Below are 17011 nucleotides of genomic sequence, written 5' to 3' on the forward strand. Positions count from 1 at the left end.
AATTAAAAAGAATGGTGAAAATGAGAAAAGACAAAATAGAAATTAATACATAAATATCATAGCCTAATGAAGGTTATGATTATATTGTTGATTTTTTTGTTTGTTATGTGCATGTCGCCAAATTTTTCTTATTATATTGTCTAGCACATAAATACGAAACTATTTAGCTCTAGTCTATTCGGCATTTGTAATATTTTAAGTGTATTTTCTATGATTGTACGTAAGTCGAAATCACAACGCAACACGGAATTAATTTAAATATAACATTAATATTAGTTACATATATTGACGTGTTTTTTACATATATATGGACTTTCAAACACATTAAACAAAACGAAATGCTAAATACAACTTTTAATCTTTTTTTTTTTTGACGTCGATACAACTTTTAATCACGTATGCTTGAATATTAAACTAATTACTGTAGGGTAAAACTGGAACAGAAAAATATGGATCGACCACAACCATAGTGCTACTCCCAACAGAAGTATCGCAAGAAAACTCATTGTAAAACGCTCTTGCCTTCCTTAATATAAAGCTTATGGAACATTTCATGTACCACACCAAGCTCAATTGAGCAACTTCACGTCTCAAATCTCTGTCTTTCGTTGGGATGATTGACTTACCGTAGTCTTTGTGGTTGCATATGGACAGCTTCCCGTGTTCTTGTTTTGCCGACTCCTCTTCTTTAACTGGCTGATGTTCCATAAAGAGTAGTGAGTTAGTAAGAGGGTCTGAATTGTTTAGGCCATTGTGATATAGATTTCCGTAAGCGTTTTCCCAGGAAAAACATTGTTGAACATGTTCTCGCTTATGGATTTGGATGGTTGGGGCTTGTTTTGGTTGCATCTACGAGGTTTTCTGGTCGAAATTGAGATTTTGGGGCGGTGGACTTGACCGAGGGTGACGAATTTAGTAGCCATGAGAGTATTTGCTATATGGTATAAAGTGATTGGTTGTGTGAATTGCTATTCACTCCTTTCTTAGGATATTTATATGCACACATCTATACATACACATTACATAAATGTATGGCATGTATGTGTTAAAGGTTTCGTATAACTGTAAGTTTTTTTAATCTAAAATTAAACCAAAAAGCTGTTGATGGGTACGTTTTACAGGGATGGGAGCTAGAAAGTGATAAGTTGGCCTAACCGTCCAATTATGTGGTCTAAATTGGTGAAAAGAGGGGCCATGAAAGGTGGATAAAAATGAAATGTACTTTCCATTAACAAGTGACTTTACCTCTTTCACTTCACAAAATATTTACTACAAATGATTAATTTATGGGATTTAGAATAATCACTCACACGTTGTTTGAGATAATGAGAAGAAGAACCTAGAATCTATGGAATCTAGATACGAACGGATGTAGAGAGTGTTAAGTTCAAAAAAAAAAAAACGGATGTAGAGAGTGAGAATGGTCCATACCATGAGCGAATAGTTTGGTATCTGTATGTGTTTTCCATTGTTATTTTCACTAAAAAGCATGTGGTCTTACGTATTTTCATGTTTTCCACAGGTCTAAATTGAGATTTTGATATAAAAGGTTTTTCTCTAAATCAGTATTTTTCATATTTTCCACGGGTCTAAATTGAGATTATGGGGGGAGGTGTGGACTTGAGCGAGGATGATAAATTTAGTAGCATGAGAGTGTTGAGTGTGATTGTTATATGGTGATTGGTACGAAGTGATATTTGTGAATTGCTCTTCACTCCTTTCTTAAGATATTTATTTGCACACATCTATATGTATTAAAAGTTTGGTATAAGTGTAAGTTTTTTTTGGCTAACAAAGTGTAAGGTTTTTTTTTCCAACTATAAACCAAAAAGCTTCACTTGCTGTTGAGTATGAATATCTCAAAGGGATGGAAACCTAAAAGCGATAAGTTGGTCTAACCGTCCAAATTGTAATGAAGTGGCAATTTTAAGCTTTCTCAATCTTGTATATTGCCTAACAAAAAGGCAAAACCTATAAAGAATACTTAACTACATAGATTGTTTTCTTCTAAATGTGATTTTTTTTTTTTTGACATCTTTCTAATCGGTGATATTTATGAATTACAAAAATACATATTAGTCTTCTACTCTTCTCTGCACATGCTCAGATCATACGAGTAAACTCATGTTCTAATATAATGAGAAGTGAAATCGCATGTTCTCGGACTAAATTTTCAATTTGCAGGTCCGTACTAAGAATGATTCTATAATTCTATATGACATACTACGCATATATATCCGTACTAAGAATGATTCTATAATTCTATATGACATACTACGCATATATAAACTGTACATATTATAGTGTACCTCAGATCATGTGGTCTATATTGCTGGATCTAAATTGGTGAAAAAGAGGGGACATGAAAGTTGGATGAAAATGAAATGTACTTTTCCATTGACAAGTGACTTTACCTCTTTCACTTCACAAAAAGTTTAAATTATTTAAATATGGAACCTAGAGTAATTTCATTCACAAGGTATCTAAGATAACAGAAGAACCACCTAGATACGAACGGATGTAGAGAGTAAGAATGGTCCATACCACGTGCGAATAGTTTGGTAGCTGTATATGTTATACATTGTTCTTTTCACTAAAAAGTCGTATATGTGTTGGTTTACATATCTTGTATGTTTCAGAGATTCCCAGCTTTCAGGGTAATTGACTCTCAACTTACCCAAAACTTAGATACTTTTCAGTCGTCCAAGTGTGTACAAATTACTCATTATCCGATCCATACAAGGCCTTAGGTGAAACAAAGTGACAGATATTAATATATCCATATATAATACAATTTATTGGATAATGGGAAGCGATCTGTGACTGTGAGTACTGTATTTTTTTTCTTCATGTATCCAAGAGTCCTAACTTTCACCATCTTCTCTATTGAATATGAGTAGTTAAGTATATATTATCCAACTGTGTTTGACTGCACGTTCTTTTCTCATCATCTCATCAAACAGATTCTGACCCTCTCCAGCTCTTTCAGCTTTACAACATTTATCTATCATGACTGAATATGTATAAATGAAGCATACCATTCCGTTTCCAAGAACCCCAAAACTGTATGGCCTCCTCGATTTTATTCAACTCAAACAGCCAACGGGTCAATATGATGTAAGTATGATTGTCAGGCTTAAGTCCTCTCAGCCATTTCATCCATGAACGTAAACGCTTTTTCCAATTTCCTCTTTCTGCAAAATCCAGAAATCAACGTGTTATAAAAATGTGTATATAATAAAAACCACGCCCTAATATCTCTTCTCTAATCCTAAGAGCTTCGTCCAGCGTCCCTTCTTCACAGAGTCCATGAAGCAAAGCATTTGAAGTCTTTGTGTCTACTACAAAACCTTCCGGCTTCTATTAAACCATCAATCAAATTGCTTACTGTGTCGTATAATCTGAAGGAGAAGCTTAGCGAATCAGAGGCTAAGTTGAAATAAATCTTAAGCAGTCTTGGGGTTAGCTTTGGATCGTAAGTCAGGGAACTCGTGAGGCGATAAGATAGTTATGAGTTGTTTAGACTGCTCGTAATCTAGAGATATCTTAGACAAAGAGCCTCAGATAACCATGCCGATCAGAGGAAGCTTCTTCGGAGTTACCCGCCAGGTGAGCGAGCGAGAGTCTCCTCATGTCCATGGGAAATGGAGAGAAATGTGAGGAATTCACTTCGAGGTAAATTCGATAAAAGCCAAGATAGATATTTGTTATGATAATAACACGGGATTGGATATATACACATTATTTGACCCAAAAAAAAGAGAGGATATATACACATTATAATTGGGCTGAAAGATGGAAACTTTTTGAGTTTCATTTAACAGCTACTGTTTCAATTTCTCTATAAAATAATGCTAGACCTAGATGTTCGAGTGTCCTTTTAGATTCATATTGGATTTTTGAGTTTCAGGTTTTTGGTTCATTTTCTTAGGCTCCGTTCAAGTTTTATATTATCTCATCTCGGGTTTGATATATTTTGTTTCATTTTGAATCCAGTTTCATTTGAGCTTGGTTATTAAGATAATTTTATATATTATATCAAAATAAACATGAAACTAAGTATTTTTAATGTTAGGTTTTAAATACTATTTTCGTCTACTAATTTGGATATTCAGATTCAACTTTTTAGATTATTTTGGTTTCAGATATCCATTTGATTCATGTCGGATTTGGATAATACATATAACCCAAAATATTATTGTCCATGATCCATCAAATATTTTTTTTAAGAGATATGAATTGAGATTTTTTTTTGTTTCGGATTCGGTTTGGATCTCGGATTGAAATACAAATATCTAGACTTTAAAAAAATGCCATCATGTTCTATTCACATTATTACTTATATAAAAGTATTACATAAAAAAGAAGAGAAAAAAATTATAAAACAATGATAACTTTTTTCTTAAGTTTTGTGCTATTATAATTGTTAACTAAGTTTAAAATTTACAAAATATGTAGTTCCGCTATTTATTTTAGTTTTTATTTTGTATATCATGCAAAAAAAATATATTAAAAAATAAATTTGTATTAATTTTTTAAGATTATTTGTATTAATCAAAGCGGATGAGATATCCGTAAGTATTCGTAAATATCCGCAAACATCTATTTATTTTTTGGGATATCCGGATATCCGTATTTTTCCGAAGCAAAAGCAAATCGAAAAATTAAATATCCGTAACATACAAAGCAAATCACAAATACCTTCAAAAACCCGAATATCCGATCCGTGTCCAGCCCTACCGTGCAGATTGCTCTACCTTAAAGTTGGTTTCGTCGAAATTGCTCTACATTTACTATCTGTAAATTTGAAGGCAAGGAGGTACCAAAAGAAAGGAGACTTGGTAACAAAAGTACCAAACAGGTAGTAAGTATGAAGCAGCTGTAAGTCTGTCTTTACTTTGTCTTCAGTTGACGAAACATTCATTTCCTCAGCGAGAATCTTCATATTCGTTTAAAATTTATCTAATATGTCTAGCCTCCTTGACTTGCTATCCGACCAAGTCGTCCGGTTTCTGGGTCTGGGCCGAAGGTCCATTTAGTCTTTTGTTTAGCCCGTAGTCTCTTGAGCTTTAAGCCATTTTTTGTTGTATTCGGGTTTCAGCCGATTACCGGGCCTGGCCCGTTTATTTAATATTAAAAAAAACATTGACGGATAAAAAAAAGTGAAGTGTGGCATCATTTCTGCGTAGGAGATTGTGGTATAACGTGTTTTCTGGGTGCTATAGCTGCAGAAAGTCACCCAATAGAAATTGAATGGGTCAAGGATAACTTGCAATTAAAGTTTAATTGACAGAGCAGGTGTCAATAAGATACATGCTTGATGTCCTACCTCGAAGAACATATGTATGATCTTGAAAACTATCAAACTTAGAAAAAAAATACTTTCAGCAAGACTTTATTGAAACATCACTGTTGGAACATTTTATTTGATACTAGTCTACATTTTTACATTATTATAGAAACAATGGATTTTTCTCATCATCAAATTTAAAAAAAAAAAAAATCTGATTTTTTTCTTTTTAGGTTTTAGCTATATAAAATTTATATCTGTGTAATGATAGATACTTAAGAAAATGAGTTTAACCCCCAACATGACGAGGAATAAACATACGTAATAGAATTTCTTCTCATATGATCGAGTGCTTCTCATCTCAGTACACTATATATTTAACATTTTAAATTTAGAATCTTGATTGTTTTACCACAATATCTAGATTTTATACTGTACGTATCTAAGAAGATTTCGTTGTAGTGGTCATAAAAATGATCAAAACTTTTCGGTTTCGGCTTAGTAAATAATTTTGATTATTGGCCCAACATGAAAATTTATTCAAAATTATGTTAATAATACAGCATGGCCTTTTCCACTTTGGCCCTGATTGGCAGAGCATTAGCATTAGCAGAAACAGTATCCTAAACTATTATTTTCATTGTTTTAAGTTTTTAACTTATTAAAAAGGCGTTTACTTTTCTTTTACTTTCATTGACTTTTGGTCGTCACAGACCAAGAGAGGGTTCACTTTATAAATGGGACCTTCGTAGCCTGAACCTCATATCGGGGAAACCGAACCATGTCTTCTCTTGCCTCTTGCATCTTCCTTTTCCTTTTCTCCTTCCTCACTACTATCTTCCCAGCTACTGCTGAAAGTCCCTACTTCGTACACCATCTTTGTCGGAATACGACAAGGTATTCACCGAACAGCATTTACTCCACCAATCTCAAAACACTTTGGTCCTCTCTCTCTTCCGCCAACGCCTCATACTCCACCGGATTCCAAAACGCCACTGCCGGACAAGCCCCGGATACGGTCACCGGACTTTTCCTCTGCCGGGGAGACGTCTCGCCGAAAGTTTGTCGCGGCTGCGTCTCCCTTTCCGTCAAAGATATCGAAGCCAAGTGCCCGAATCAGAGAGAGGCCACTATCTATTACGACGAGTGCATGCTCAGATACTCTGACCAGGATGTTTCCTCGAACCTCACAGTCGCTGACGCTTTTTTGATGTATAACGATTACAAAACTGCACCTAAGGATGTAGACCTGTTCAAAAAACTGGCGTCGACCTCGATGATGGAAGCTGCCTTTGAAGCGGCGAATAGTTCTCGATATTTCTGTACGAGAAAGGCCAAGTGGATCGACTTCAAGGATTTGTTCGTCCTGGTTCAGTGCACTCCTGATCTGACAAGAGATGACTGTTTGTTCTGTCTGCTACAATCCATAAACGGTTTGAATTTTGAAAGTATTGGATCAAGACTTCTTTCTCCTAGCTGTAATTCAAGGTACGAGCTTTACAAGTTCTACAACGAAACCGAAGTTAATACAACTATCCTGCCTCCACCACCCCTAGCTTCTTCTACCACTCCACGACCTAGTTAAGTCTTTCTTCTTACTTTGTTTCTTTTGCCCTTATTTCTTGAAATAATCTAATGCAATTACTTATTTTCTCCTTGTAATTGATTTGATATTAAACAAATGGTCTTCTAGACGCAGGGAAACATGGGAACTCAAATGTGTTAGCCATAGCCATCCTTGTGGCTATTATAATGGCTTTGCTACTTTCCATAGCTGGTTATTGTTTCCTTGCAAAGAGGAAAAAGAAGACTTCTGATAATGCACCAACCTTTTATGGTTAACATTTGAATGATTAAAAATCTTAATTGAGTTTGATTAGTGATTACCGTCATTGATCAGTCTATTTTTTTCCTTACTGATTACTACTATTTTTATTGTGCATCAGGAGATGATATAACAACAGTAGACTCGCTACAACTTGACTATAGAACAATTCAAACTGCAACAAATGATTATTCAGAGAATAATAAGATTGGGCAAGGAGGATTTGGCGAGGTTTACAAGGTATAATCGGTGATGTAACCAGGATTTTAGGGGCCTAAATTAATACTGGATTATTTTTATTTTTATTTTTATTTTTATTTAAGTTTTGTTATATAAATTGTGATTTTAAAGCAATTTGACAAAATATGAATATTTATCAAAAATATAATTTCTATAGTGATAAAAATATATTATATCTTGAAAATAAAATAATATGAAATATAATAATTAAATATATCTATAAATATGATAAATAAAACTATATTTATTAATTCATACAGTAAATGTAGAAAATGTTATTATATAAAGTGATTTAAAAATGAATATATTTGAATAAAATCACAAAAAACAAAAAAAAACAGTTAAATACATAAATTTAGGATAATAGATGAATTTGTAACTGAAATAGATTCTTTAAATGATTTTTTGTACAAATTATTTCCATATAATATAACTAATTTATTAAATTATAGAGTTAAATACGCCTCTTCTTCTATGTCTAAGAGCATCTCAAAAAAACAGTCTATAACTTCAAATATGGAATTTTTTGCTCTTAAAAAAATTTCAAATTTGAAGTTTGAGAAGACAAACTTTATATTTGAAGTTTCACAACTCAAAACTTCAAATTTGAAGTTTCATATTTTTGTTTGTATTTTGGCCCCTATAATTGCATATCACATTTATGATTCTTAATTATTTTCTCGTTATCATTTTAATCCTTAAAAAATTATAAATCATAAATATTTTATTTTTGTTTATAAATTTAATTTTTACACATAAAATTAAGTAAAATTTTAAATTAAGATTTAAACAAGACAACAACAATATAAAAAAACTAAACAAAAAAACTTTTAAAAATTACATGAAGACATAACTATTACACAAATTTAAATATCAACAACACTAATAGTCACATAAATTTGATCAAGAACCTCCACAATCTGCAAAATACTGTCCAATTTTTTTATGTAACCGAAGATAGTTGTTGTTTTTAATTTCTTTTCGCACAATTCTTTCTTCTTTAGATCGAATGTATTCACAAATATTAATATCACCGATAGAAGTTAAGTCTTTTAACAATATTTTCTTTTCCTCTTTTACTTTTTTTTTTCCAGATCTAATGTAATTACAAGTATTAATATCACCCGATTTTAACATTTTTTAGCTCATAATCTACAAATTAAAAATAAAAAGAGTCATTTTAACTTCGAAATGCACTAGATGATCATATATGCATAACGAAAATAATTTTATGGAATCTTATGATGTTTTTCTTGAAATTTAATATTAATTATGTTATTTCTGTTGAAATTTTTATATTTTAATACAATATTTTACTAATTAATATTGTTGTAATAATTTATATATGTGCTAATAAAAGTTTTATGAATTTAAATTAGTTATGAAAAATATAAGGACCATAATATAAAATACAAATAGTTTTGAAATTAAGTTTGAAGTTTTGTTTTTGGAAAAATCACCTTTAGACTTCAAATATAGAGTTTAAAAACTTCAAGATAGAATGTATTTTTAGAGATGTTATAAGGCACCGCTCTGGATACCATCACTAGTATACATCATTAACTGCACGAACCTGACGCTGTATATTTTTCTCTGAAATTTTGTGCCAACCTATTTAAATAATTTGAATGATGCTCATATAAATGGATAGGGTACATTTTTGAATGGGACTGAAGTTGCGGTGAAGAGACTGTCAAAATCATCAGGCCAAGGAGAAACAGAGTTCAAAAACGAGGTTGTTGTTGTTGCAAAGCTTCAGCACAGAAATTTGGTAAGGCTTATGGGGTTTTCTCTAGAACGAGAAGAAAGGATATTGGTCTACGAATATGTGCCCAACAAAAGCCTTGATTACTTCCTCTTTGGTCAGTAGCATTTATTGCTTTCTTTCGGTGAATCTTTGGACTTTTTAAAAAAATTGGGGGTACCAATGTTTAAATTTACTATGAATGTACAAACATAGACCCTACAAAGAAGGGTCAGCTATCCTGGACACGGCGATACAAGATCATTGAAGGGATTGCTCGAGGGATGCTATATCTTCATCAAGATTCACGGCTCACAATCATTCACCGTGACCTCAAAGCAAGCAACATCCTCCTGGACGCAGATATGAATCCAAAAATCGCTGGTTTTGGAATGGCAAGGATCTTTGGAATGGACCAAACTCAGGAGAACACAAACAGAATTGTCGGTACCTAGTAAGTCATCATACATTTTACTTCTCTTATTTAAGTTGATGTTTGTAGAACATGATTTTGTCAATATACTAAATTTTGGTGAGGATTTCAGCGGTTACATGTCTCCCGAATATGTTATACATGGCCAATTCTCAATGAAATCCGATGTCTATAGCTTTGGAGTGTTAGTTCTTGAGATTATAACTGGTAGGAAGAATAGCAGCTTCTACGAGAGAGACGGTGCACATAACTTGGTCACATATGTAAGTTGAGGCAACCAGTTTTTCTATATACTATTTTAGTTTAACATACTTTTATATACACCTCTCTTACTATAAGCAACGATTGCAACAATTAATTGGTTGACTGATATTATAGGCTTGGAGACTGTGGACTAATAAATCAGAGTTAGATCTTGTGGATCCAGTTATAGTAGATAATTGCCAAATGAGGGAAGTGGTTCGATGCATCCATATCGGTCTTTTATGTGTTCAAGAAGATCCTATAGAGCGTCCCACCTTTTCAACCATTTTGATGATGCTCATAAGTAACAATGTGATTTTACCAGTGCCTCAACAACCAGGGTTTGTCACTCAGACTAGACCGAAAAAAGATCTGCCTGATTCGAATCAATCTACGATGGCCAAGTCTGGTATATGGTCTGTTGGTGATGCGTCTGGTCACTGATTTATATCCTCGTTGATTATGGTGTTAACCTTCACGCTTGAATAATTGGTAATTATTGAAAACACGTGTTGTTTTTGGTTGATAAAAAGTTCAAAACTTGTTTCAGCGACCTTTAATTCGGTACGTAGTAGTTTCGTTTTGATTTGGTTTTATTATAGTTTTACAAATCAACGTTTATGTTTTACAAAATCAACATTTATGTGATTTCTCTCGTATTTTAAATTTGGTTGAGTGGCGAATAAGCACAATTCACACTCGCATCTAATAATGAATAAAAAATCTTATCACCTTCAGGAATAAACCTTTAGCATTTGATTCACGTGAAAATGATATCTTGTGAATTTACGTGTTTTTAACTTCTTATTCTTGCATGGTTTGGTCATCTAGAGTATCATTTAGGCACATTTAGGTTGCATATCATTGCATTTGTACATATCAGGTGTTGGAGAGCACCATGGATGAGTTAGAAGACCATTGGAGGGATTTTGAGTCCAAAGAGTGAAAGATGAACACGGATGAAGGCCTTAAAGATCTCTTCTGAAGCTCAAAATTTGTGGAGACACTGGAAATTGAGTTAGCTTTACAATGGAGGTGGTTTCAAGTCGTTTGGAGCTGTATTGAGGGATTTATGATCAAAATACTACACACATATCAATATGACATTCCTAGCGGCCAGGCGTAGCGGCAAAAGATGGTCGCTACAGAAGATAGAGCTGAGGCGCCTAAGTACCGTAGCGGGAGTGTGTAGCGGGTTAGAGAGACCGCTATAGTTGAAGCGCTTTCTGTAGCGGTCTTCCGTAGCGGCATAATGAGGTCGCTATGAGTTCAAGAATGCGAAAAAATCGTCTAAGTGTCCTAGCGGCCACCCGTAGCGGGCATGTCAGGTCGCTACAGGCGTAGTGACCTCTGGTAGCGACCTTTTATGGTCACTACGGAGAAAAATATCTCTTTTTATGGGTCAACCCCAGCTCGAGTTTTAGATATATATAACTACTTTTCAGACAATAATTGGGGATCTATCTACTTTTTTATGAAGAACACAAGAACTCTTGAGAGAGAAAGCTTGAATCTTTAGTTTCTTTTCTTCTTATTCTCTTGAATTTGCTTGTTTAATCCTTGTTTATCTTTATTCTCTGTTGTATCTACTTGAATATGCTTCAATCTATTATGAGATTAAGTGTTTTCATGGAGATTAGTGAGTAGTTTCCTTAAGAATTCATGGGTTAGGGAGATTAGAGTAACTTAGTGAAGATCTATGGTGTTATTGTATTAGATCCTTGTATGAACTTGCTTGTTGAGTATTTTTAATGCTTGTTTAGTCTTGATCACTCTAAACCTGATTTCTAAACACTTCTCATCAGACATGATTAGATGAAGTGTTTGAATCAACTCAACTAAGCTCTAGTGAGATTAGCCAAGGACACTTGATGTTAAAATTGCTAGATAGTTATTAAACTTGAACTTAAAGATTGCTTGATTGAATTAAGCCAAAGACATTTGATGTTTAATGATTTCTAAGCAAATGGACATTTACCTAGACATAGGACTTGTCTAAAATTGTGTTTAGACTTAAGAGATTACTTTGATTGAAAGCTTGTCACCTAGATTGGATCTTAGTTACTTGAAGTCAATTCCCTTAGCCCATGGATTCACTTGTTTATATTTCTAGGATATTAGTTTGTTACAAATCATCTATCTTCTTGTTTGCTTAGATTAGGAAGGTTTGTGTATTCTTGGTGTTATAAGTCTCTAGTTCTCTGTGGATTCGATCCTAAAATGCTACAATGACATACCATTCGATTGTGGTATTGTTGGCACATTAGGTTAATTGGTGTGTGCTTAAACGCGTAATCAATTTGGCGCCGTTGCCGGGGAACTAAGTAGATTTGTCATTAGGATTTCAAACTTTCTTGAGACTAAGTTTTATTTTCATATGTTTTATTTTGCTTTGTTTGGTTACTAATTCCCTTTCAAGTGATTGCTCTTTTGCAAGATACATCCACAAGAGAGGAAGATCATGTCTCTTGACTTGGAATCAATGCTCAAGGCTATTTTAGAGAGTCAAGAAAGGGTGATATCTAGAAGCTCCACATCTTGTGAAAGAGCTTATGAACCAACCACCTCATTGGAGTATCAACCACACGGAGACTTTGGTCAAGGACACCAATATAGATATGGTGAGAGACACCAACCTTGGGATTTAGAGTATGAAGAAGAAGAAGATAACTTCCCCCAAGACTCAAATGAAGAAGACATCACCAACATGCTTGAGAAGTTGTTGGAGAATCAAGAAAGGGGAAGGATTGAGATGGAAAGGCAACTTGATTCTCTTTCTAACAAGATAGATGCTAATGGCAAAGCTCTTAGCTCAAGGTTGGATAGAGTTGTAGCACATGTGAAGTCTTTCAACAACAACATCTCTCACATGATCGAAGACCAAGAAGAAAGCGCCACTCCTCTTCACAACGCCAACACTTATGAAGCACATACCACATACATGGAATGTGATTTTGAAGAGGATGCTCAGCTTGAGGATGATTTTCAACATGAAGCTGAAGAGCCTATATACGAGTCTAAATCACTCTCTGAATGCATGGTAGATGAGAATCTTATTATAAGATCTGAAGAACAAACCAAGACTATGACATTCATGAGTCATTATGCAAACATCGATGAAGAAGAAGTAGGCTTTGTTGAGAACACTCTTGAAGATCTGGGTGATGAGAATTTGGTTGTTGAATGCGTTGAGGAGACAAAAGAGAGCTTGGTTTTTATAAACGAGCTCTTGAGTGAAGAAGAAACGCGTGTGATCCCTGTAGCCAAGGAAGAAGCAAAGGGTGAAGAGTCTGTGGAGAATCAAATGAATTACATCAAAGAATCCTCCGAAGAGGTACAAGAAGAAGAGTCTCCAGTAGAAAAGCCCTTTCAGAATCACTTTGGTATTCTCTCCACCAAAGAACTTAAACGTGATGATCCAAGGAAGATACCATTTGAGGAAATCAGGATGAACGAATTCAGGGGATGGTTCTACGACGAGTATGATCCTGGTGATCATGGTTGTCTCGATAAGGCCTTCTGTGGGCCACCTCTTGCCTGAAAAGGCTCTGCAGTCAAGCTTAAAGACTTAAAACAAGCGCACTTGGGAGGCAGTCCACTGTTATCTTTCAAAGGTCAATCAAAATCGCTAGAGGTCAAAAGACGATGCTTTCTCTGTCTACCCTCCTCTGAACCAGCCAATAACTCCAAGTAAGTGTCAATCAACCTTGTACATATTTAGTTTTCATGTTTATCTTAGATCTCTTCTTTGAGCTTACTCTCACACAAGGGACTGTGTGAAGTAAGTTTGGGGGAGAGTCTACTATCTCACATTGTGTTTTGTTTTGTTTACTTGTCATGAGTCTCATGCATTGCATTGCATAGAAAATTTCAAAAAAAAAAAAAAAAAAAAAAATTTAAAAAAAGAGTTGTGTGTTTTGAATTATGCATAGGGAGCCATGATTGAAATTGCCATGAAAAGAACATATCTACAAGCATCTCTTGAGCCTTGAAAACTCTTTTTGAAACATGTTGCTCATATGATATTGACATTGTTCTTGAAACCAATTACAAACTGAACTTGGGCATAATGAATTTAATCTCTCTTGCATATGGGCACTTGCATACTTGATCATGGATTTCATACACATTTGGGTTATCTTATTCCATGTATTATCCTTTGATTAACCCAAATGGCACTCCCCTACCCTTGAACCCTTGCCATTCTTTGAAACCAATATTGATTTGTTGAGTGAGGTCTCTTATTGATAGCTTGTTATGTGCAAAATCTTGAGAGTATTGGGAGCGACATATGTTTGTTCTCATCTATTGCTAGCATAAGATCCTCATTTGAACTAGCATCTAGGATGGTGAGTGAGTTTGTGTGTTTTTAAGTTGTTATATCTTGGGTTTGAGAGAAGAAAAAAAAAAAAAAAAAGATCAAAGAGTGTCAATAAGAAAAGAAAACCAATAGGAACCAAGAAAATAAAAGAAGAAAAACTCTTAAGTGTGTCAATTAGAATTCCCCAAAGTAAAAAAAAAAATGAATGAAAGATCATAATGGGGAAAGAAAAAGAGTGTCAAGTTCTTAGTTGGTTGATCATGTAAAAAAAAAAAAAAAAGAGAGTTCACTTGGTGAGAAATGTGAGTGAAGTGTATATACTTGGGTTTTGAAATATAAAAGATGGGTAGAATTTGTAATCACTTAGGAAGAAGAGTAGAATGATGTGAATGAGCTATGTATGCATGAATTGCTCCTAGTCTTAGATAAATTTTGCATAATGATCATGCTCCTTGTTCTTGAGTGATTACCACCATTAAAAAGATTGTATTTGAACCTTTCTTTTCATTCATAAAAGACCATTAATCTACCAAGCCAAGTGATTGAGATCATGTGCCCATTTGTGAGAATCCACCTTGTGTGTGTGTGTGAATGAATGTGAGAATTGGTTGAAGTTACTTGTTGATTGATGAGCATTGCACTTTGTATAAAGAAATAAAAAGAGTTTGATAGGCATTGAGAAGCTAGACTGATAAAAGAATGACCAATGATTGTTTGCTATGATCATTTGGAATGTTGTAGAAGAGCTAGGATGTGTGTCTTTTGGCTATGAGCTCCCTTTTTCAAACTTTTTCCTTCTTAGGACTTGAAAGTTTACTTGAGGACAAGTAAAGGACTAGTGTGGGGGAGTTGATATCTTGTGAATTTACATGTTTTTAACTTCTTATTCTTGCATGGTTTGGTCATTTAGAGTATCATTTAGGCACATTTAGGCTGCATATCATTGCATTTGTACATATCAGGTGTTGGAGAGCACCATGGATGAGTTAGAAGACCATTGGAGGGATTTTGAGTCCAAAGAGTGAAAGATGAACACGGATGAAGGCCTTAAAGATCTCTTCTGAAGCTCAAAATTTGTGGAGACACTGGAAATTGAGTTAGCTTTACAATGGAGGTGGTTTCAAGTCGTTTGGAGCTGTATTGAGGGATTTATGATCAAAATACTACACACATATCAATATGACATTCCTAGCGGCCAGGCGTAGCGGCAAAAGATGGTCGCTACAGAAGATAGAGCTGAGGCGCCTAAGTACCGTAGCGGGAGTGTGTAGCGGGTTAGAGAGACCGCTATAGTTGAAGCGCTTTCTGTAGCGGTCTTCCGTAGCGGCATAATGAGGTCGCTATGAGTTCAAGAATGCGAAAAAATCGTCTAAGTGTCCTAGCGGCCACCCGTAGCGGGCATTTCAGGTCGCTACAGGCGTAGTGACCTCTTGTAGCGACCTTTTATGGTCACTACGGAGAAAAATATCTGTTTTTATGGGTCAACCCCAGCTCGAGTTTTAGATATATATAACTACTTTTCAGACAATAATGGGGGATCTATCTACTTTTTTATGAAGAACACAAGAACTCTTGAGAGAGAAAGCTTGAATCTTTAGTTTCTTTTCTTCTTATTCTCTTGAATTTGCTTGTTTAATCCTTGTTTATCTTTATTCTCTGTTGTATCTACTTGAATATGCTTCAATCTATTATGAGATTAAGTGTTTTCATGGAGATTAGTGAGTAGTTTCCTTAAGAATTCATGGGTTAGGGAGATTAGAGTAACTTAGTGAAGATCTATGGTGTTATTGTATTAGATCCTTGTATGAACTTGCTTGTTGAGTATTTTTAATGCTTGTTTAGTCTTGATCACTCTAAACCTGATTTCTAAACACTTCTCATCAGACATGATTAGATGAAGTGTTTGAATCAACTCAACTAAGCTCTAGTGAGATTAGCCAAGGACACTTGATGTTAAAATTGCTAGATAGTTATTAAACTTGAACTTAAAGATTGCTTGATTGAATTAAGCCAAAGACATTTGATGTTTAATGATTTCTAAGCAAATGGACATTTACCTAGACATAGGACTTGTCTAAAATTGTGTTTAGACTTAAGAAATTACTTTGATTGAAAGCTTGTCACCTAGATTGGATCTTAGTTACTTGAAGTCAATTCCCTTAGCCCATGGATTCACTTGTTTATATTTCTAGGATATTAGTTTGTTACAAATCATCTATCTTCTTGTTTGCTTAGATTAGGAAGGTTTGTGTATTCTTGGTGTTATAAGTCTCTAGTTCTCTGTGGATTCGATCCTAAAATGCTACAATGACATACCATTCGATTGTGGTATTGTTGGCACATTAGGTTAATTGGTGTGTGCTTAAACGCGTAATCAGAAAACAAAAGGATTCAGAGAAGGCGCCTTACTAATATTCGTACCATTTTTTTGGTCAAACTAACATTCGTACCTATCACTCGTTGTGTTCATAATTTAATAAGATCCATCTTTCAACCTTTCTCTAGCATTCGATTATGTAGATTTGATCACGATTGCATATGTGATAAAAATGGAACATAATCGGTGAAAAGCTTTAATTAGTAAGCTAGACGCAAAGAATCGGTAACCAAGTAAGCTGTAACTTTCACATGCTGCGTAGTATCATTATTGTCCAGTAGTCATTTGTTTTTCCTTCTGTAGGCAAACGATTCTGTAATCTTATGAAGTAATAAATTTTCAACAGTTTGATTCTATAGTAGAGATTATGCAACATTGATCCAAGAGACAAAACAGTCTTTGGGAACTAAATCTTGCAACATTTTTACTAAGTTATTAGCTTTTCTTTTGATGAGCATGAACTTGTAACAAAGTTTAGGTTCAGCTAGGAGCCTAGGAGGGAGATATTTTCAATATATATTGCATGCAATAGCTCGAG

The 17011-nt window shown here is 34.4% G+C and overlaps 1 protein-coding gene and 1 pseudogene across 1 annotated transcript; one reads left to right on the plus strand and one right to left on the minus strand.

Annotated features, from left to right (window-relative positions):
- Positions 1-240: 240 nt before the first annotated feature.
- Positions 241-983, minus strand: LOC106395506 (annotated as a pseudogene).
- A 5060-nt stretch (positions 984-6043) lies between these two features.
- Positions 6044-10484, plus strand: LOC106399232 (cysteine-rich receptor-like protein kinase 15). Its single transcript, XM_048772619.1, has 7 exons — positions 6044-6870; positions 6984-7127; positions 7237-7355; positions 9007-9217; positions 9316-9553; positions 9645-9795; positions 9911-10484. Exons 1-7 carry the CDS (start codon positions 6072-6074, stop codon positions 10217-10219), a joined length of 1971 nt encoding a protein of 656 aa, XP_048628576.1. The 5' UTR covers positions 6044-6071; the 3' UTR covers positions 10220-10484.
- The last annotated feature ends 6527 nt before the right edge of the window (positions 10485-17011 follow it).

Source organism: Brassica napus, unplaced genomic scaffold (genome assembly GCF_020379485.1).
Source record: "Brassica napus cultivar Da-Ae unplaced genomic scaffold, Da-Ae ScsIHWf_1783;HRSCAF=2417, whole genome shotgun sequence".
NCBI classification, from domain to species: Eukaryota; Viridiplantae; Streptophyta; class Magnoliopsida; order Brassicales; family Brassicaceae; genus Brassica; species Brassica napus.

Coding starts and splice junctions, on each gene's coding strand:
- LOC106399232 (XM_048772619.1), top strand. CDS start 6,072: ATGTCTTCTCTTGCCTCTTGCATCTTCCTTTTCCTTTTCTCCTTCCTC. Junction 9,218..9,315: donor CCTTGATTACTTCCTCTTTG/GTCAGTAGCATT, acceptor GTACAAACATAG/ACCCTACAAAGAAGGGTCAG. Junction 9,554..9,644: donor AACAGAATTGTCGGTACCTA/GTAAGTCATCAT, acceptor TGAGGATTTCAG/CGGTTACATGTCTCCCGAAT.